At 36.7% G+C, this 24,074-nt stretch overlaps 1 protein-coding gene across 1 annotated transcript in view; it reads right to left on the reverse strand.

Annotated features, from left to right (window-relative positions):
* Positions 1-24,074, reverse strand: part of ZNRF2 (zinc and ring finger 2) — a gene marked incomplete at its 5' end in the record, with an annotated part of 98,500 nt that overhangs the window by 45,854 nt on the left and 28,572 nt on the right. Inside the window, one exon of the mRNA XM_082661780.1 lies at positions 116-211. Coding sequence (XP_082517906.1) covers positions 116-211 — 96 coding nt within the window. The remainder of the gene's footprint in view (positions 1-115; positions 212-24,074) is intronic.

The following is a 24,074-nucleotide window of genomic DNA, read 5'->3' on the forward strand; positions in this document are numbered from 1 at the left end:
AGCTCAAGGCTCATAGATAGCCCTTCCTGGCCTTTTAACTTTTACCTGAAACACGAAATTCATAAAATCTAAGATAATTCTAATTTAAAGTATTATTTTAAAGCACTGGACTTACCATTATAGGTTATTCTTGGCTTTGTTAAACACATCACAAGATGCAAATCCATTTCATCTGAGGGTACAAATTTTGAGCATACAGGACACTTAAATCCTAAAAAGTAAAAGAAATCCATGTTACTTCACTATTTTGAATATCCAACTATGCTTTTTAAAAAAGCAGGAAGAAGAATTTCAAACTTCAATATTACACTTACACTAATACACTACCTATGTGCAACTTAAGTTGGGAAAACAGTTTGTGACTATAATATCTGACTTAAATCAGTTTATAAACAGCATCTGATTTCAAATAAAACAAGCTTAAATGAGGAGAATTTAGTTCACTACAAAACTCTTGCACCCTTTTCTAATGTATGGGTCCAATCATTCTTGTTTCTAATTTTTTACATTAATCTGAACTTACGATTTCATTATAATAGCTGTTTATTCTGACCATCCTTACGGAAAGTACCTTTCCCAGCTTATAGTATAATTTGAGTCGCAAGGTTTTATAGCTAGGTAGTACCTTAGAAACTATTCTACTCCACTGACCTTTAAAATATTTATCTAATGAAGAAAGTGAAGCCTTTCACAGAACAGCAAAATCAGGTCTAGAATCTATCCTGACTCCTAGTATAGTGGTCTTACGGCCATACCATGCTTCTGAAGTCACAATGCAAACAGAAAATAGCACCAAACAGCAGATTTCTCGTCAATTTTGATACAAATATTAGCTAGTTTCCTACAATATTCAATCTGTACTAAGTATTTGCCTGAAGTACTCTATTAAAAATAAACTGGTAGACTGAAGGAGGAAATGTTATGCATTCAGCTCTATCCTGCTCCCTCACTTACCAAGAGTAACTGTCCATCCATGGTTCCCTGCTGCTTCCCTGCTGACCTACTGCTCCCTTCTCCAACATCCCCAACCTGCTTGAGAAGTGAACTGATCCAATAAAGTCCATTTATGGTTTGGTTAGGAACAACAAACCAGGGTGGCACAAAAAGATGGTCTGGGCCAATTTGTTTTTAATGACTTAAGAAACAGCAAGAGAGTACACTGGTCAGCTGTAGACAGCTGAAGCAGAAAGGTCACATGTAGGTAAAGGTAAGAGAGACTTGGGTGGGGTGTCTATTCTGTAGTCTGAATTTATAAGAGAACAGAAACTATCAGTAAGCACAGGAAAATGGTTCACATGGAGATCTTAGAGCAGCTGTGCAGAGAGGAGCAAAGTGCTGTGAAAGACAACAACTAATAAGAAGGGTGGTGAAAAAAAAAACCAGTCCCTAAAGCTGCCTCAGATTCTGGTAGCTCTCTTTCTAGTACATGTGTGTTCTTACAGACATTCTCCTCCCTTTGTCGTGACATGAAACTCACTGCAACCCAACATGTCAGATTAGAGTCATACCTCGTGCAAAGCTTTACTGAATAAGAAAAGGTTTTGGCATGGGTACTTAATCCAGTTATTCAACTTCTTAAATGAAATACATGTTTTTGAGCACGGTTTTTCACACTGTATTAAATACATTTTAAAAGAAAGGAATAAAGGTATGTTTACTTCCCACTTCTTCAAAACTACCAAAATGAGAAAGAAGAAAAAGCAAAGGGGATTAATCTAAAATTAAACTACAAAATAGCTATAATCCCCAAACACAGACTATAGCAATACTGCAAAATATAGATCAAATGGGGAGAAGACAAAGAGACTCTCAAGCAGCATTCCTATTTCCAGGACCAATAATAATCTTTTGCTTAAAATTGTAAAAACTTTCTTCCCTTGAAGTTACACAGGACTTAAAAAAAAAAAAAAGGTACCCAATTTTCCAACTGCTGATCAAAATCATCTGAGTACTGGCACATAAACTCTAAATTATCAAACAAAAGTGAAATACCATGAACCATTGAGAGCCATCCAACTGCCCACAAAGTAGAGCCTAAGGAGAGAAACTATGTATAAAGAACCACTGCATTTCTAATTAAATACAATGAATTGATGTGTTTCTTTCTCCTTACACCTAAAATCTACTAAAAGTGAGAATAAATATAAGATAAAGAACTTGAAAGGAGACAGCAGCAGATGAGAACAGATGAAGGAATTAACAGGACTGGGAAAACAGACATCCTAAGTGTCTGCAGAAGTAAGCCAATTCTCACTACATAATTCTCGAAGGACTCAGGAATCTATACCTCCAATAACTTCCCAAAACAATGGTGAGGTGTGTGGTTAAAATCTAGACTGACTGAAAGACTTAATAAAAAGGATCCCCAAGTCTCCAACCCATGACATATAGCCAAGCAACTACAGTTTCCCAAATAGAGCAGGAGAATGAAGGTCTACTACAGGAAAAAAAAAAGACCCAAAATAGATTGGCTTGAGGACACCAGGCACAGCAAGGTGAAGGGAAAAAAAGGGAATAAATAAATATCTATGTATGGAAAAGGGCCCTTCCCAACAATCTCCTTTTCTCTATCTCTACCAAGACACTGGTAGAGTCTTCTCTTAAATCAAAAGTTCCACAGAATGAAACAGCAAGAGATCCTTGTCTGTTCACAAGTCTTAGTCTTACATATAGAGCTTCCAAACAGCTTTTCAGGGCTTCTCTCATAAACATAATGCAATAAAAGAAAGAAATTTGCACATGAAAACACAGCAGAAACAAATTCAAAAGACTAATGAAAATATTTACAACTCTCATCACAAAAGGACAATATCCTTAATATACAAAGAACTCTTAAAAAAATGAGGAAAACCAAACACCTGTTAGAAAAATGGGCAAAAGTTTTAAACAGACATCTCACCAAAAAGAAAGATATGTAACTAGCCCTTAAACACATGAAAAACTGCAGTGTCATAATGAAAGAAGCACTTTACTCTCAAGCTCTTCTGTTTATTTCTTTACTCTCATTTTAGTGTGTTAAGGAGGGAGGAAAGAAACACATGTGTTTATTTCACTGTTTTAACTAAAAATCCAGGTGGTTCTTTGTACATACTGTTTTCTCTCCTTGGGCTTTACTTTATCTCTACATTAAGATATCATTACTCTTCCCAGATTGGCAAGAACTCAAAAGTTTGACAACACATGGTTGGTGAGGCTTTGGAGAAACAGGTACTTTCATATGTTGCTAGTAGGAGTGCAAAATTGTACAACCTCTACAGAGGGTAATTTCACAACATCTAACTAGATTACATGTGTATTTACCTTCTGATCCTGCAATCCCACTTCTAGGATCTCTCCCTGAAGGTATGCCCCCACCAATACCAGAAAACACATGCACAGATAGAGGATTATGGGAAGATGGCAAAGTAGGAAGCACTAAGGGAATCTACCTCCCCACCTGGACAAAAATTGAATGGGCGGAATTTGTTTGAAGGAACTATTTTGGAAGTCTGGAATCTGTTGAAGGCTTGCAACTTCCAAAGGAAAGAAGACTTGGACAATACATTGCGGTTCATTTCACCTCTTAGCACAGAGACAGTTATCCTTCCCCCCATCCCAGCCACATGGCAGGCAGTGGTGCACCTGTTCCTGGAGCACCTTGCACACAGATTACAGGAGTGAGGGTAGGCAAAAAGGACCCTGTGCTCCAAATACTGGGAATCTGCGCTCTGATTGCTGATTGCTGCTTCTGATCAAGGAGGTACAAAGAAAAAGGCAGTCACTGTTACTGGACCTCCCTCTATTGTTGTAAGCCCCTTCCCCTCTAGCTGAAGAGACTTCAAGGGGATTTAAAGGGATTGTGCCTCTCTGCCCCTCTTCGTTTTTCTCTTTTTCCCCTTTGGAGAGCCAGACATTAAAGACTAGCACATTTCAAAACAATTGGTTATATGAGGAAAATTAGAAAGTGACTATGCAGATTCAGGAAAGAGTCCAAAAAGACCTGAGAAGTTTATACCTCAGGCTGACGATCCTTAGCACAGAGACAGCCTACAACACCCCCAAAATACAATAATAAAAAACAGCAGACCCCAGGGAAGGGGCAGAATCTGATTTCCAGAGTTACCACATTATTAGATTTAAATGTCCAGTTTTCAGAAAAAAACAAAAAATAAGGTATACAAATGAACAAGAAAGTATGGCCCATTCAAAGAAAAAAAAAGAAATCAGCAGAAACTGCCCATGAAAAAGAACTGATGGCAGATATACTAGAAAATGACTTTAAAATGCCTGTCTTAGAGATGCTCAAAGAACTAAAGAAAGGTGTGGAGAAACTCAAGAAAATGATGTATGAACAAAATATCAATAGACAGAAAACTTAAATAGAAACGAAGAAGAAATTCTACAGCTGAAAAGTATAATAACTGAAATGAAAAACTCACTAGAGGGATTCAAAGGCAGATTTGAACAAGGCGAAGACAGAATCAGTGAACGTTAAGATAGGACAATAGAAGTTATCATGTCTGAGGAACAGAAAGAAAAAAGTTTGAAAAAAGTGAACAGAGTCTAAGAGAGACCTGTGGGACACCAACAAGCAAACGAAAATATGCATTTGGGAGTCTGTGAAGGAGAACAGAGAAGAGAGTAGAGAAAATATTTGAATAATAGCTGAAAACTTCCCAAATTTGATGAAAGACATGAATATGAACATCTGAGAAGCTCAACAACCTCCATGTAAGATGAGGCCACATCAGGATACATTATAATCAAACTTTCAAAAGACAAACATAATATTGAAAACAGCAAGAGAGAAGTGAGTCATTACATACAAGGGATCCTCAATAAGATTACAAGCAGATTTCTCATGATACACTTTGGACTCCAGAAGGCAGTTGGCGGATATATTTAAAGTGCTCAAAGGAAAAGACTGTCAACTAAGAATCTTATATCCAGCAAAACTTCTTCAAAAGTGAGGGAGAAATTTTGAAATTCCCAGATAAAACCTGAGGGAGTTTGTTACCACTAGCCCTGCCCTACAAGATATGTTCAATGGAGTCCTACAAGGTGAAATGAAAGGATACTAGAAAATAACTCAAAGCTGTATGGAGAAATAAAGATCTCTGTAAAGGTCTTCAGGTCAAGAGAAACTGTTTACAAGGTGCTGTACTGGAGGAACTGCACCTAAGAAGCTTCAACCATATCTGGACTTGACTTAGACAACAAGATCCTGGACTTCAAATTGATCCCTTAATGGAATGAGACTGTCTGGGTCTTAGGAACAAAGTGAGTACGCTTTACATATGGAAGGGATGTGAGTTATGGTTGCTAGAAAGCGCACTAGCAACCTACCTATATAGAAATATACATACACACACATACACACACACACACACACACACACACACACACACACACACACACACACACACACACACTTATTTAGCTCAGTCCACTAAAAGAGCCTAGAAGCAATGACATTTCAGTAGCAAAAAGGATCCACCCCCAGATCTTGGGTATATCATTCCCCCCACAAAAAGCTATCCAGAGATAGCTGCTGTCAATTTCACGCGTCCTGTTCCTCACATTAAGGAGTCTAATTCTCCTCCCCTTGAATCTGGGCCAGCCTTAATAACTTGATCAATGGAATGCATGACTGATATTCTGGGATTTCTGAGATAAATCTTAAGATGGCTTGTAGCTCCCATTTGGGCCTTTTGGGATGCTCACTTTGGGGACATTCCCTCTCAAACCCAGCTGACACGCTCTGTGAATCCCAGGCACACAGAGAGGTCATGGGTAGGCATTCCAGCTGACAGCCCAAGCTGAACTCTGAGCTAACAACCAATATCATTAAGTTCCAGGCATACTGAGTGAGCTACCTTGAATGTTGAGTTACTCTGACTTTCAGATGACTCCAATCCCAACTTCCAACTGCAACTGCCTGAGAGATCCCAAGTGGGAAGCCCATCTACTGGTCCTACCTTACTCACAGAACCTCAAGACATAATACATTTATGTTTTAATTAAAACACACACACACACAGTAATTTACTGTGGCACTCTTTGAAATAGCATAATATTGGAAACACATAAGAGATTCGGTGAATAAACAATTATGCATTATGCAACGGAGTTACTACACAACTATAAAAAAGAAATGAGAACGGTCTCTATAAACTGATATGAAGAGATACCCAGGCTATATTAACTGGAAAAAACAATGTGAAAAAGCAGGCATATGTTATGCTAGCTACTGTGCAAGAAAGAAGATTAACTAAGAATACATGTGTACGTGTATACCTGCAAAGAGAAAAACAAGGAAGGATAAATTTCTAATTAAGGTTTACAGGGGCTTCCCTGGTGGCGCAGTGCTGGGAATCTGCCTGCCAATGCAGGGGACACGGGTTCAAGCCCTGGTTCGGGAAGATCCCACATGCCACGGAGCACCTAAGCCCGTGTGCCACAACTACTGAGCCTGCGCTCTAGAGCCCGCGAGCCACAACTACTGAGCCCATGCGCCTAGAACCCATGCTCTGCAACAAGAGAAGCCACCACAAGAAGTCCTCGCACCGCAATGAAGAGCAGCCCTCGCTCGCCACAATCAGAGAAAAGCCTGTGCGCAGCAATGAAGACCCAACACAGCCAAAAACAATAAATAAATAAAATTAAATTTTTAAAAAAACTATATAAAAAAAGGTTTACATACATGTTACCTACAGATGGTAAATGAGAATGTAGTGAAAGAAAAACTTAAAGAAGGTACTCCTGAGTCCACCTTTTAATAAAGTTTTTAATAAAGTTTTAAAAAAACTTTACTTTTTAATAAAGTTTTAAAAAATATTTATAAATATTTAATAAAGTTTTAAAAAAATATTTATTTGGCTGCGCCAAGTAATAAAGTTTTTGACTTTTGAACAATGTTAATAATATATGTAGTCAAAAATTAAAAATAAAAAAGGATGAGGAAAGTCCCTAGTAAAAGTAAATATAAATGGAAACAAATGAACTTAACTATATATCAAATAGATACAAAGAAAAATACACATACACACACACACACACACACACACAAACAAACTTATTTAGCTCAGTCCACTAAAAGAGCCTAGAAGCAATGATACTTCAGTAGCAAAAAGGATCTACCCCCAGATCTTGGGTTCTAAATATCATTCCCCCCACAAAAAGGAACCAGGGATCCTTGAAAAAATGGCTGGTTCTAAGTCTGGGGCAGGGAGTAAAAGTTGAGCCTTGAATATCTTGTTGTGCCAGATTAAGGAAGTGCTCAAAAACTGATATGGACACACAAAAAGGCACAGAAGCCAGTTTCAAAGGGCTTCTCCCTGTCAAATTTGGACAATCTAAACATAAAAATGGATGACATAATAAATTAAATATTTTAAATTTAATAAGAATGTGAAAGTACAAATGGATAATTACACATTCTGAAATATCAACCCCAAATCACTTAATTAACAAAGATTAAAAGGTACTTTTAAAATGGAGAAACTGGCTGACATTACCTTAAACAAATGTCTAAACTTAGTATCACCAACAAAAGGGCAAGCTGACTATCTGTGCTCCCTGATATGACACACTGAGAACATGATACTTAAGTATATTACTGCCAAATATAATTTGAACCTAAGTATGAGGAAATTTAGAAAAAGCCTCCAACGTATAAGATGTACACCAAAACAAATTAATAGAAAAGGGAAACTATGATAAAAGAGTCAATGCAGAAAACAAAAAAACTTCAACACTGCTGACACCCCAAAAATCTTATAAGTAAAAGATTTCTATTTATTTTTGTTTCTACCTATTTATTTATTTAATTTTGTTTCTATATATTTGTTTTGGTGTCCACCTTATATGTTGGAGGGTTTTTCCAAATTTCCTCAATTGTCCCAATAATTCAAGATGATACTACATCCATGAAATAAGAACAGGAGGCTATAAAACTAGGAACAGAGAAGCAAACAAAAGCTCTGGAAAATTAAACTTTTGGTAGAAATTAAGAATTCGAATAGATGGTTAAAGTATTAACTTTGAGGTAATAATGATGCCAAACAATAATAACAATTAACATTTACTATGTACCAGGAAATTATCTAAGCACTTTGGATGAATTAACTTATTTATCCTCACATCCTTTGAGTTAGGCACTGCTATTCAATATTAACCCTATTTTACAGATAAAAAAGAGAAAGGGTAATTAACTTTTATAAGATCACACAGTTAGAAACTGGCAATGCAGAATTCAAACAGGCCTTCTGGATCCAGAGCCTAATTCTTAGCCTAATCCATTACTCATCTTTTTTAATCTCCCAGGAAGTAAAACCAAAAGTCAAACAGGAGAGTAAATAATAAAATCAGAAGATCAATCCAGGTGGTCTAACATCTAATCAGCTAGAAACAGAATTGAAAAAAGAGGAAGAAACTATCAAAGACGTAATTTCCCAAACTGAAGCTCATGAGCATACAGACTGAAAGAATGTACCCATACAATAAATGAAAATAAAGAGCCATACCAAAGTACATTACCAGGAAATAACAGAGCATTAGGGAATAAAGAACAAAATCTAAAAGTTTTCAAAAAGAAAAAAGATCACTGTAAAGTATCTAAAACAGTTTCCCAGACTTTTATATTCTGTCTTTCATGATAGTAATATTTTTGGAGAGTCTAGTCCAATTGTTTTTCAAAATCAGAATGGCATTAAGTGTTCTCAACAGCAACAACTGAAAGAAGATGTGAAGCAATAACTTCAAAATTCTAAAAAAACTTTCACTTAGACTATATATACAAACTATTACATATTCACACTTGATTGATAAAAACATATTTTCCTGATTAAAAAAGCATCAAAAGCTTTCCTTCCCATGTGCACTCTTGAGAAACTTCTGAGAACATGTGATCCACTAAAACAAGGGAGCAAACAGAGCAGAGGAAAACAAGACAAAGACAGCAAGATCAAGGAAACAAGATCTCTCATAGGAGAAAGGTGAAGGAAAGTCCTTGGATAGTTGTATAGCAGGTCTGGAAGATTATTAGTCCAGATTATAAGGAGAGTAGACTGCTCAAGAAGCGGGAGAAGGCAGAGGAGAGGAGGACAGAGAAGGGGAATGGGGGGGAAGGGAGGAGAGGGAAATGCAGGGGAGGAGGGGATCGGCGAGGAGTAGGGAGTGAACTGATAAGGTTTCTTGATGTGTTTAATCATGTGGAAAACAGTACTGTACTTAGTTTTATAATTCTTTGGGCAAGGATGGGAAAAACTGATAGGAACTTAGAAAATTAAGTAAGCAAATAGATGAGGCAATTATCAACTATGAGACAAACACATAAAAGGAAATATAATCCACAGCCATAAACAATGAGCATCAATTTAAGCAAACTGTCATTTAAAAAGACATTCAAAAGGTGGAAAGATAAAAATAAAGCCAGGTGAGGTATGTAAATCCTCATCTTCCATAATAGGCAGTTAATACTTAGCATCTAAAGTAAATTAAAAACAGGAATATAGGCACATTATTTATAAATAGTAATATTCAGTAAATATAAATAGTAATATTTATAACTAACCAAAGTAAATGTTATAACCAACACCTTCAAGTGTTGAAAATAGGCGTCCCCAGAAATTAAAAACTCGGAGTTGGGGAAGGTTGACACAAGAGAACGATGATTTTTATTATAAGACTATTTTATGTTTTCAAAATATATACATATATTACATTAGTTTACTTTTTAAAACTATTTTAAAGGAAGAAAAGCATAGAACATATTAGCCAAGTGAAAATGTTTCTGTAGGAACATATCTCAACTGAAGCTGTAGGCTGCCCCAGATCACTTCCTCTGCCCCCTCTCCCCCTCCCCCACACACAATGTCTTCACTTACAACAGGCCCAACTAGAATTGGCTCCATTCTTTGATGAATAGTAAGAAAGACTTCATTATGGGACCTAACCATTGAATCTACCACTTAAGGAAAACAAAAACATTAAAAAGGCAGATAAATTAGACAACTCAGAAAATTAACTCAAGAAACAGCTGTCATAGTTCAGGAAATAAATTAAATATAACAGTATACCAGTAACAGAAATAAAAACTACAGAAGAAATCAGAAGGAAGTAGAAATAACTAAGGATAACATCACTGACATGGACTGCAGACTTATGAAAAACAAAACAGAGACGACAGTGATTTGAAAAAAGATGAAATGTATGGAAAACAAAAGGCTAATTGGTTCTCTCAAAGAAGAGACTTGAATCCAAAGCACAGAACAAAATTACCAAAGATAGTAAAAGAAAGAATCCTAGTGAATATCTAGACAGAAAATGTAAGATGTCTACAATTGACAGTGAGGATGGCAGAAATAATACTGGTCTCAGAATTATCCACAGAATAATACACAGATTTTATTTGGGACACATTTTATGTGTGTGAGGGGATGGGGGTGTCTTCAGAACTCTTAAAAAGGGGAAAAAAATTAGGACTCAAGTAATCTATATCCTCAAAAGTTCAAAGACTCAAGACCCAGTCAAGATCAGAAAGAGAAAAACAAATATCGTATATTAACACATATATGTGGAACCTAGAAAAATGGTACAGATGAACGAGTTTGCAGGGCAGAAATAGAGACACAGATGCAGAGAACAAACGTATGGACACCAAGGGGGGAAAGCGGTGGGGGGTTGGGGTGGTGGTGGTGGGATGAACTGGGAGACTGGGATTGACATGTATACACTGATGTGTATAAAACTGATAACTAATAAGAACCTGCTGTATAAAAAATAAAATAAAATTCAAAAAAAAAAGATTCCACATAAAAGTGAAAGAAAAAAAAAGACCCAATCAAGAGATTAAACAAAATAAAGAATTCAGGAATGGACAAGCTGTGGTGTTTTTTATATATATATATATATATACACACACACACACACATACATACACACACTTATATGTACATACACACATACACTGGTACTACACTAGACACATTATTACTTATTTAATTGAATAGTTATAAAGAATGGTAGGAATTATTGCTACAGTATATAAATATTAGGAATGTCAACAATGTAAAAATGATATAACTAACAAAAATTGAGATGAGAATGGCATGATCTTGTTGTGTATAAAAGGAACAAGAAAGACTGAGATGCAAGAAGAGAATGAACAGTAGAAATGAGCTAGATCACCCTGTTCTTTTAAAGCTAAGTACAAAGGTATTGAAACACTAATGTTATTATTCTCTCTCTTCTACCCTAGAGAACTTCTAGGTTGTCATCAAAACCCCACACAGGAGTCCCCTTTCTCCAAGAGTCTTTCTGTAAAGGCTATAGAATGTTCCACCTCAATGCTGATTTAATCATCCCCTCCCTTTGTAGCTCTTCTGTACTTTGATGATACTTCCAATACTGCAATATAGCACATGGCACTCTAATTACTTACTTGTATGTCTATCTTCCTTACTAGCTTTAATAGTCTAGTGAAAATACAGTCTCTGAAGTCCAAAAGACCTGGGTACAGACATGGATATGTAGTTTCTACTACACACTAACTATGTGACCCCAGGGAAGGCAAGTACTTAAGCCCTCCACGTCTGATTTTTTCCCTATAAAACATTGATAATATCACTTACATACACTGGCAATCTGATGAGGATTAAAGATTACAATAATGTATATAAAGTGCCTAAAACATAGTAGGTATTCAATAAACAGTGGTTATTATTTATTGAAATTGTCCCTTTTCAATTTTTAGACAATTCACTTACTCTTCGTTAAGTTCTTAAAACAGTACTGTTCTAAAATGACATTCTTTAATGGTAAAATCCAGATTCTTTGAAGGAAAACTTCCTGTAACAATTCAGTGAGATGTACCTGCGATATTAAAGTTACTTAATATAGTAAAATAAACACCAGTAGCACCAGTAACTGTGAATACCTAACGTTTTCCACTTTGATGACTAAGGCAAAAAGATTCTTTATATTTCCTGTGGCCCAACCCTACATTTACTTAGTATTTGTACATTTCCTCCTTCCACAAGCAATAAAGGATTGCTCCTACACCCAAGTCTGGTAAATATAGTAGGCCTCTGTATGACCAGGTTCCATAGCTGCAGATCCAACAAACTGGGATCAAAATACTGAGGAGGGGGCTTCCCTGGTGGCGCAGTGGTTGAGAGTCCGCCTGCCGATGCAGGGGACATGGGTTCGTTCCCCGGTCCGGGAAGATCCCACATGCTGCGGAGCGGCTGGGCCCGTGAGCCATGGCCGCTGAGCCTGCGTGTCCGGAGCCTGTGCTCCGCAACGGCAGAGGCCACAACAGTGAGAGGCCTGCGTACCGCAAGAAACAAACAAAAAAAAAACACAAACAAACAAACAAACAAAAAATACTGAGGAGGAAAAAATATTCCAGAAAATAAAACTTGAATCTGCCATACCCTGGCAACTATTTACACAGCATTTGTATTGTATTAGGTATTACAAGTCATCTAGAAATGATTTAAACTGCGTATAGGTTATATGCGAATACTACATCATTTTTTATATAAGGGACTTGAGCATGGGTGGATTTTGGTACCCATGGGGGTCCTGGAACCAATTCCCCTGTAGTCACCAAGGGAGACTGTACACCAATCAGCAGGAAAAATCTGCTACCACAGTCAGAATTTGTTGGGTAAGACCAAAGATGAAAGAATCAGGTCCTATTATGAGATTTAAATATCAAATCGTCACTCTACAACTGCAAACAAGTCATCTAAATGCACTTGCTTAGTTGATAGCTATAAAAATACAAAATAAAGAAACCAGCCAGAAAGGGTCATACTGGAAAAGCTATCCTCTCAACCACTACCAGAATTCAGGGGGAAAGAACAGGAAGATAAACTGTGCTGGCTGCTGTGGAGATAAAATAGATGGCTGATTTTAGTACTCTTCTACTTCAACCTTTATTAAAAATCCAAATATTCTGCCCCTCCCCAGGTGTGCTCACCCTTCTACTACCCCCAGTGGTTATCGATGCTCTCTACCCAAAGCTGGCACTCCACGTTACCCAAAATCAAATCTATTCATCTACACTTTCCCTTAAACAAAGCTCTATTCCTTCTAATCTCAATTAGGTGATTTAACTGACTAATATAATTTCTAAAGAAAACTATAGGCTTATAACTCTCTTAGGTATATGTGCACTGAAAGTGACAGACAATGGAATGAATCAATGACAGAGGACTGTATTCTGGAGATTTTTACAGCAGGTGACCTCAATTTGCTACACCAATCTCTCCAAGTAATACAAAACAGTAGTTGCCATTTCCTATCTTCAATATCGGAAATGAAGAATATTAAGCTAAAGGAGTCTACAGACTGTCTTGGTCTAAACTGCTCATTTAAAGAGAAGAGCAGTCTAAGTGCAAAGAAATCAAGTGACAGAACTCAGCTCTTCTGATTCCTAAGCTATCAAGCTTTCTACCACAGCATCCTGACTTGTGATCTTTTACATTACTGCACACACACACATGCGTACCGTATTTCCCCCTACACTAGACTTTTTGCATAATCACTATTACCCTAATACAAACTTGGTGTAGGCAATTTAATCCTCTTCTTCCAAAAGAATACACCCATTCATACCTCTATGTCTTTGCTCTTAAGTCCATATCCTTTTCTCTTATGTATTAAAAATCTACTCCCGGGCTTCCCTGGTGGCGCAGTGGTTGAGAGTCCGCCTGCCAATGCAGGGGACGCGGGTTCGTGCCCCGGTCCGGGAAGATCCCACATGCCGCGGAGTGGCTAGGCCCGTGAGCCATGGCCGCTGAGCCTGCACGTCCGGAGCCTGTGCTCCACAATGGGAGAGGTCACAACAGTGAGAGGCCCGTGTACCAAAAAATAATAATAATACTAAATAAATAAATAAAAAAAAAATCTACTCCCATCCCTTCAAGCCCAGATTGTCTTACTACCTCAATAAAACCTTTTAAAAGAATTCAAAACCATGTCCTTCTCTGTCCTACTATATTCCATTTACTGATAACACTCATTTGATATATATCAGCAGCTACTACATTTCTTCTGTGTAGATTTTATCTCCCAAGTTTGATAATACCTGTGAGGCAGAAACTGTATATTCTTCTAAGTATTCTATACAACCACCCTGCCCCAGCATCCAGGTAGACCTATAGTCAAGACTTGATAAATATCTAAATGCATGTATGAATGAATTGCATAGTTGACCTAAGTTGTACACAGGCAACAGTGGTGCAATTAAAGGCAGATTAGGAAATTTTAATTACTGGTAACTCTAGCTGCAATTTAACAGTCCTAAGCATTGTCTGCAGGAATAAACTGTACCTCTTTTTTTTTAGAAATTTAGTTTAAAGGTAAAATTCTAAACATGCCAATAAAAAACGTAAATAAAGCAACTTCCATAAGCAAAGTTTCATACAGTATATGACATACAGCAAAAGGTCTGTAGTGTAAACCGAGATCTCATTTGCCAGTAGGACATGTTCAGAGCTTGGCAAATATAGGATTATCTGATTTGAAAAACTTCCTCAGAAAATGTAAGCCAGTTTACCTAAAAAAACCCAAGATAAGCTGTAGACTCTTTTCTCTCTATCACGGTTTTCTAATTGGTAAAACTTCTGCTACAAGAGAGAAGATGCTCAAAAAGTCAAAGGGAAACACTTAGGTAAAATCTATATTGTTTAAAAATGACAGCTACTTAATAAAAGACAAAAGTATCTCTAACAAAACTAAAATGGCAAGATAGCAAATGTTTCCACAAGATAGTAGAATACATTTTTTACCTTGCTCAATAGGCATATATCTCAGAGTAAATGTTTAAATATCTAATTCTATAAATCATCGAAAACAATCCTTGAGAACCTACAAAATAACATCAGTGTATATCAATTTGCATAATGAATGTTACTGAAGAGCTTAGTTTATGTCAGGATCAGATTTTAAGTCCATCAGGGAAAGTCATTATTTTCTACCATGTACCCACTTGTGATAATTCTGTTACTTTATTATTTTTTCATATACTATCTTTTTTTTTTTTTTTGAGGTACGTGGGCCTCTCACTGTTGTGGCCTCTCCCGTTTCGGAGCACAGGCTCCGGACGCGCAGGCTCAGCGGCCATGGCTCACGGGCCCAGCCGCTCCGCGGCATGTGGGATCTTCCCGGACCGGGGCACGAACCGGTGTCCCCTGCATCGGCAGGCGGACTCTCAACCACTGTGCCACCAGGGAAGTCCCATATACTATCTTTTTAAAAAGGACTATTTCCAATGAGAATGGAAAAAGGAAATGGAGCAATTTTAAGTGAAAATTATGATCTATTTTTTGTAGTCCCAAAGCCATTAGTATGCCTATTATGACACTGGCAGACATTCAAATACTGGATTGAATGAAAGGCTATCCAAAGAAGTTTTATTTTTTCATGTTAAATATGAGCACACTGAAATGTTTCATAAAATATTCTACAAAGGTACTTTAAATATGTCCTGAAGGTTTCTTTGTAGTTTAAAAAGCGGGGGAGGGGCTTCCCTGGTGGCGCAGTGGGAAAAATAAAATTATTTATTTTTCAGTATTTTATTATTTTTATTGTCTTCTAGCTTATCAATCAACTCTGTCAACTTTTTTCTCTTTCCCCCACCCCACTCCCCAAAATATCCCATTACCTTTATTTCTCATCCTATATTTTGTCTTTTCTATTATCTAGACTATTTTAAATACATATAACCTACAAATGTGATAGATTAGAGTAACTATATAAGATCTTAATGGAGGGCCACAACTGACAGAGGACGCTTCTCTGTCACTATAATTTGTGTGAGCCCTATATTACAATATACATAGAAAGATAATTCTGTTATGGAAAATCACAGTTTTATTAGAAAATAAAGATCTTCAGCAACATGGATGTTTTCTCTGGGAAAACTAACAATTAAATCTTTCTCTTTTAAACCTGTATGACTGAATTAAGAAATTAATCTATCTTACATAAGAATGCCAAATAGGATACAATTGTCTGCTCTTTTTAAACACCTGGAAAGGGGAACAGAAGAACCAAACGATATTCAGAATGGTAGAAAAGTAAACAAACTACAGTAGTATGCAGGCAGGTCTGCTCCTGTGGAAAATTAAATAAATTCCATGTGGCGATATAAACAAGGTGTCCTTAATTTATAGTATGAGTAGTATGCCAATAACAGTATAAGGACCTAGGGATCAGTGGTTTAACTAGTACCAATGAGTCTTGTAAAATTCAATATAGTCAACATCTTTGATCAGTGAACCTCAAAATGGCCACATATCCTCACTGGGGGAGGAGGGTAGTGAGACAGGGCACTGAATGACCAAAACACAGACAAAGGCCAAAGGGAGGTAATTAGTTTTTATCCTTCATTGATGGAAACAAGTCCACTATCAGAATAGGAGGATGCCCCAGTGCCAAGGGTAGTTTAGTCTCTGAATTCTCAGTTTTAGAAACTTTACTAGATACATGTCTTAGTGCAATCAGGCTACTATAACAAAATATCAGAGACTAGGTAGCTTATAAATAACAGAAATTTATTTCTCACAGTTCTGGAGACCAGGGTGCCAACATGGTCGAGCGAGGACCCTCTTCCTGATTGCAGGCTTCTCATTGCATCTTCTCATGGTGGAAGGGGCTAGGGAGCTCTCTGGAGCCTCTTTTACGAGGGCACCAATCCTTTCCATGAAGCCTCCATTCCCATGACCAAATCATCCCCCAAAGGCCCCATCTCCTAATAACATCATCATTAGGCTTCCAACATATTAATTTCAGAGGTGGGGGCCCAAATATTCAGATCCCAGCAGTATGCAAGGCACTTTTGGAACCGAGCTTCAACAGTAGTCAGAGTTTATTCATTTTTACAAATAGGACAATAATCTCTGCTCTGGAATTTTTCTGTCAGTTAGGGGAAGAGGGGAGGCAGGGGACAGAGTAATGGCATTTGCTCTGGGAATTCACATACTAGATGGAGAAATGCACCTTTGAGCCACAGCTCCTCATCCAAGACACAGTACCACTGCATAATGCCCACTAGCCTATGGCATCATATGTGACGTATAAGCCACATGTTAGTTTTGTCATGGCTCTAGATTAACAAAGGAATCAAATGAAGGGAAACAATTTAAATAACTATAGATTTAAGAATAATTATTACAATGAACTCTAACCACCACAGTTATAACTTTTTATACTCGCTGGCTTGAAGCAAAATACTATGAAAAATCTGTACAACTAAAATTCTCAATAAGCTCAATGTCCCAAAATAGTTTGCTTCTAAACAGACATGTTTCCAGTTCCCTTGAGTTGCAGAAATCATATGACCAAAGCTCTAGAAACAGTATTCATCACCTGTTTCATTTTAGGTTCTGCAAGACACACATATTGTTCCTACCATATTTACATGTTGTCTTACCATGTGTTAGCTATTCCAAAACTGATCTACTAAAGGTTCAGTTGAATTTACTGAGGCTCTTTAGGTCTTTTCAAAATGTAAATGAGATCAAAATTACTACTAGCATAGTAACCAGACTTCATTAGACAAAATTTTTTCAAGAACTACAAGCAGTTAATTATATTACAGTCTTAATGAAAGTCAAATGTCTTTAGAACTTTCAAATACAGATATAAAATATACAAAATATTCTGCTGAACTAAAAAAATAAGGAATGATTTTAAAATACATCTTCTTCATGTTTCATATCAAGATATGTACCTCTCAGCACCATGCCAAAGTACAGTAGACACTCAATAAATATTTATTGAATGAATGAACAGCAAAGTACTCCCTCTAATGTATCCTTCCTCTTGCCCAAATCTGACGATGAAGTGTGGAATTTTTTCTCTCTCCACAATTCTCTCCTTAGTGTTCAAGTTAACAATGGCAGCTCTGAAGAGCTAGCTAGATGACATTTTTAAAGCATGGCTCACTTATGTTTCTCTCTTTCTCTCCCACCCCCCCCATTCCTCCCTCCTCCCTCTACTTCTCTCTCTCCCTCCCTCCCACCCTCTCTCCCTCTGTGTCACACACAGAGGAACACCCACACACAACATGGACGTTTTACCATGCTGTCAACTATCAGAATTAAACCTAAATTAAAGACAACAAAATATGTGACACTTAATTTTCTAGAAAGTAGGAGAAGATGGAATGAACAACAGTTCACTGAATAACTATACAATAGTTATTTGGTGAACAATATCTGGCGCCTTTCTGTTGCTGTTTCAGGTAAAACATACATTTAAGTAGTTTAATGTTCCACTCAGCCACGAAACATGAGGGAGAAGCGGACACAATGAGGTACATATTCTTCTGATAAGTAATCATAGTATAAATTCTCCCTCATCGACCATAAAAACATGGTTTTCAAAAAAGATCAGGGAATGATATGCACATTACATTCTTAGAGGACTTACTTTTAAATTTTATTTTATTTATTTATTTTTTTGCAGTACGCGGGCCTCTCACTGTTGTGGCCTATCCCGTTGGGGAGCACAGGCTCTGGACGCGCAGGCTCAGCCGGCCATGGCTCACGGGCCCAGCCGCTCCACGGCATGTGGGATCTTCCCGGACCGGGGCAAGAACCCGTGTCCCCTGCAACGGCAGGTGGACTCTCAACCACTGCGCCACCAGGGAAGCCCCCTTAGAGGACTCACTTTTTAATAAAATCCTAAAATTTTTAGTATGCACTTTATTTCTAAGGGAGATAATCTTTTATCACTCATCCTGATCAACTAAATTTTAAAATCTTTAATGATTCCATTCACTCACATGGAATTAGAAACTTAAAGAATTCCCCAAGAATAGCTACTTAAAACAAAGAAGCAAAAGAAGAAAGGTTAAGATCCAACTGGGAAGGCTTAAAGAGCAAGAGAAAGTATAAGAACCTGGTTCACTGGCTAAAGCAGAGCTGTTAGAACACAGGTGAGAAAATAGGAAGATAAAGTAAAGAATAAAAATATATCCTCTCTTCTCACTGTACTCTATACTGTCCAAAAATTAAAAAATAAAATTTTAATTGGAAATGCAAAAAAAATGTTGAAAGAAAAAATACTGGGGCACACATTATATACAGTGACAAAGTATTCAAAATATTTACATTTTTTAAGCTTCTAGAATTAGAGTTAAATTATATTTGTGCCATCACAGTTATGTCTTACACTTGAATGAGTAAACCTACTTTTCCCCATGTACTAATGTACTAATTTGAAATGTGAGACAAAAATAATAAAACAAAAATTGTAATTTAAACAGTAGCAGATATTTTAAAATATTTTAAATATTATATTGTTTTCTGTTAAAAGTAACATGGCTTTGACGTGTAGAGATTTCTTATCGACATAAATATTAATAAAGTAATTCACAAGTATGTGAAAATTTAACATAAATCTATTTATCACTTTCTTTACCAAATAACTGTTTCTAGATACCCAACTGAATGCAAAATGTAGCTAACAAATTTGACAGGATTTTTAAAAATACTCTTTTGGCAATTGGGGCTTTAAAATCTTACATGTGTTTGGCTAAAAGTATTTTCTGTTATTGTCAATAATTTAATTTTTTTATGGCCACCAGGACAAGGAGGTAATTATGAAGAGGTAATTGTTAACATACATTAACAATTTAGTATTGGGAGTTCCCTGGTTGCCCAGTGGTTAAGATTCCGGGCTTTCACTGCCATGGCCCAGGTTCAATCCGTGGTTGGGCAACTGAGATCCCGTAAGCCACAACCAAAAAAAAAAATAAAAAAGAGAAAGTTTAGTATCAGAATTAAAATCAAATGTTAATTATAGCAGTTGGGCACCTAACTGTAATCAGTATTGCTTTTTCATAGGTAAAACTCTGCCCATTATGTTTGTACTCAAAAAATCTGACTCAATGTTGCCAGTATTTCCTAATACCATGCATACATAAATTAATTCTCATGATTTACCATGTCGAATTTGATTTACAATTAAAGGCTGATTCTATAAGCGTTTTCAAGTTTAGCAGAAGATGTGAAATCACTAGTCTATGGTATTCCAAGAAGAGCAAAGGCTACAAGAAATGCCAACTCCCAAGTACAAATCAGGTTCCTTACTACTACAATATAACCCAACTCCACTTTCTTAACACATCTGCAATTAGTCTGACAAAGTTACTGACTTTCTTTCCCATAAGTGCTGACCTCTGGAAACTACTTCTCATTGGTATGGCGTTAATTACCTCCTTAAAGATACACTTCTTCAGGGAATTCACTCTGCATTAAATATTTCCCCAGCTATACTGAGTTTGCTGGGAGTTTCCTTGTTGCTATGTGTATTCCCTGTCTCTTGGGTCCCCCCAACCCACAATGAAAGGATCAAATAATAGCATTACAGACTTAAGGATTTATGTATCCTCAGGAATGAAAGGAATTAACATCTTACAGCCCACTGGCTATTTATCTTAAAAGTTTCTTGTGAAGAAACCGCACCTGGGGTAACTGGCAAACTATGGGCCTATGAGGTAAATGCAGTCTGCTTTCACACAGCCCTTGAATCAAAAACAGTTTTATATTTTTAAATGCCTGAGGAAAAAATCAGAAGAATATTTTGTGACACATGAAAATTATGTGAAATTCGAATTTCAGTGTCCACTAATAAAGTTTTATTGGAACACAGCCATGTGCGTGCATTTATATATTTTCTATGGCTGGCTTCACACTACAAAAGTGACAGAGATCAAATGGCCTGCAAAGTCTAAAATATTTATTATCTGTCCCTTTACTGAAAGCTTGCTGATCCCTGGAATAAGTCATTAAAAATTGTTCAAAATGCCTGAATATTTGTTTCAAAGAGGGAGCTAGGAAAACCACTTCAAAAATTTTGGGTTACGACAAGAACTGTTTGTAAGCTGCCAGTGAACTTGATTAAAAAGTTTAGACTATGAAAGAATTGAGGAATAATGATGATATTCCAGTCAGGCCAATATTATTACTGCTTCCCTGAAGCCAAACCTAATTATCCTCAATCCATCACAAACCTGAGATTTTACCCCCCAAGTATCTGTCAAATTCAACCACTTCTTTAGACATCACTGCTCTGTATCTAGCTACTATATTTCCTGGACAACCGTAGTAACGTCTATACACATCTCTGCTCTAGCCCTCCCCTTCCCCAAACTGTTTTTATAGCCCATCTTCATAACGCAGACCCAATCCTGTCACTCTCCTGTTTAAAACACAGAGAGAAGGAATTCCCTGGCGGTCCAGTGGTTAGGACTCCACGCTTTCACTCAGGGGGCCTGGGTTCCATCCCTGAACGGGAACTAAGGTCCTGCAAGCCAAGTGGCGTGGCCAAAAAAAAAAAAAAAAATACAGAGAGAAACTTTCTATTCATTACACAAAGCCTGTTCCCTCCCACCTTCAGCCTCATTTCTCTCCCAACCATTAACTGGCACTTTTTAAAATAACATGTATTACATACTATGAATCTGTAGTTTCCTGATCAGCATGATTCAGTATTTAACTGAATCACAATAATGCAAAAATCAAGTAAATACTACTGAGCATTTTTTGTACTGAGTAATAACATACAGTGATAGAGTATCTAATTTTTGCCTTCTCACCTATCCTGAAAGTCACCTATACTTTCACTTTTATTCAACAATGACCAACAAACTAGACCCACTCAAAAAAACACTCACTGCTGATTCATTATAAAACCATGCATGTGTTCTTAATTCTGCTATAAGTTTAGACTGGGCTATGCTGATTCAGGGTATAAACTCAGTACACCTCAACAGCAAGCCATTAGCAGATGTGGAAGATTGCATGTCTAGGCTCTTAAAGGGTTGCTTTTAAGATTAAAGAGTCAAAATATTAATAAAATTTCTTTTAGCAGCCTACTCTGGTCACCTACTAGGACACCATTACACATGTTGAGTTTTATCAGAGAAGCAATACATTTCTAAGCACTCAAAAGATTTTCTTATCCCTAAAATGATTAACTAGGTTTTACTTTTAAGAAAGCTAAATTTCTGACTTTATTGGTGAAAGAGACAATATTCAGTAAGATTATCTAATTGAATACATTAGAAGAGTGCAGAGAATTATTGAAAGACTGTAATTCATTCAAAATCTCTCACTCATAATATCCCAAATAATAACAGTTTATAAACTGTGCTTTGTCATTATTTTAGAATTTGTACATGTTTTTAATATGTTGTCTAACTTTTTAAAATTAAAAAATGGCCCTCTAAAGATAGTCTCATCATGTAAAGAAAATGGTATGTATTTCAGATATGCACATTTGAGTATATGAGGTGAAATGATACAGCATCTGGGATCTGGTTTAAAATATTTCAGAGAAAAGAGAGAGATAAAGCAAATATGGAAAAACATAATTAACTGGTAAATGTGGATGATGAGTATATAAAGCTTATTATTAGTTCACAGTACTATTTCTACTTCTAAGAATGTTTGAAAAGTTTTCTAATAATATTTTTAGAAAGTCTTCGGTAAATCTAAGAAGTCAATTTTTTCGATAAATCTGAAAAGGCAAGATTCAACTGCAATTAAAAGTGAACTCAGAAAATACTGAAATTTTAAGAAAAGCAAAAAACAAAACCCTAAAACTTTGACAATATTCTTACAGAGCAACAACAGGAGTTCTCAAACACCACAGGCCTAAGTAAAAACTGATACAACTACACTGGAAAACTGTTAAATAAAGCTGAAGGTATACATAGTCTCTAATTCAGCAATCCACTTCAAGGTATAAATCTCAGGGCAGTGATTCTCGCTCTAATGTGCATAAGATTCACCTGAAGGGCCTGTTTCAGTTCACTGGATACCAGAGATTCTGAAGCAGTAGGTGAGGGTGTGGCCCATGAATCTGCATTTCTAGTAAGCTCACAGGTAACAACACCAATGCTGTTGGTTGGAGAGGACCACACTTTGCGTTAATACTGTCCTACAGAAATCTGTGCACATGTGCACCAGAATGCATGTTAACAAAATATTCACAGCAGCAGTGTTCATAATAATGAAATGGAAACAAATATCCAACAATGGAATGGTTACATAAATTGTGGTATATTCATAAAACAGAATGATGAAATTATTAATGCAGTAGGGTAGAATTATTAATGCTACCCTACTGAAGGGTAGCAGAATATGCCACTCTGAAATATGCCACTTTGGTATACTGATTTTTGAGCTGTAGGCACTTGAAAAACAACCAATCCATAGAGAGACTCCCTCCGAACTCCTTTCATCAGTCTAAAGACATCCTCCAGAAGGAACTCAATTGGGGAGTTCCTTCCTCCCTGCCCCAGGAATTTCATCAACCAGAGAAGACTGACTCACAGGAGAGAAGACTAGAAGTTGACACCACATCCAGACAAACTTTGTCACAAACTATCATATCTTCCATCCATTCTTCTAAAAGCCCATTCATTTTTCTTAAAAATCATTTCTCTCCCCTGAGAGACCTACAATCCCTCTCCCCTTTCCTTATTAAGATTGACACGTAAGCCTCAATTCTAAGTCATCTTGGAGAGTTATTCATTTTTCCCTGGGTTCCTCCCATGTATACATAAAGCATACATGTTAATAAACTTGTTTGTTTTTCTCATGTTAATCTGTCTTTTATTACCAGAGTCTCAGCTAAAAACTCAGAAGGGTAGAGGGAAAATTATTATTCCCTCCATATACTACACACAATATAAATGAATCTTACAAAAATAATACTGAGGAAAAGAAGATCCAAAATAAGAATATGATTCCACTTATACCAAGCCAGCAAAATTAAAGATATTCTTTAGATTGCATATGTAAGTGATAAAACACAAAAGCAAGGAAATGGTTATCAAAAAAATTATGATTATTCTAGGAGAAAGAAAAAGTTTCATAATCAGGAAGACACAGGGGAGGGTTTCTGGGGTACTGGCAATGTTCTATCTACTTCGGGACACTGGTGATAGCTGCATTGGTATTCATTTTGTAAATATGAATTATTCTACTTTACTCTACTATCTTGTGTATAACAAAAAAATTAAGATATTTTCTTTGATAGGATTTTATGAAAATGACTTCCCAAAG

The sequence above is a fragment of the Grampus griseus genome (genome assembly GCF_964374135.1).
Source record: "Grampus griseus genome assembly, chromosome: 9".
NCBI lineage: Eukaryota > Metazoa > Chordata > Mammalia > Artiodactyla > Delphinidae > Grampus > Grampus griseus.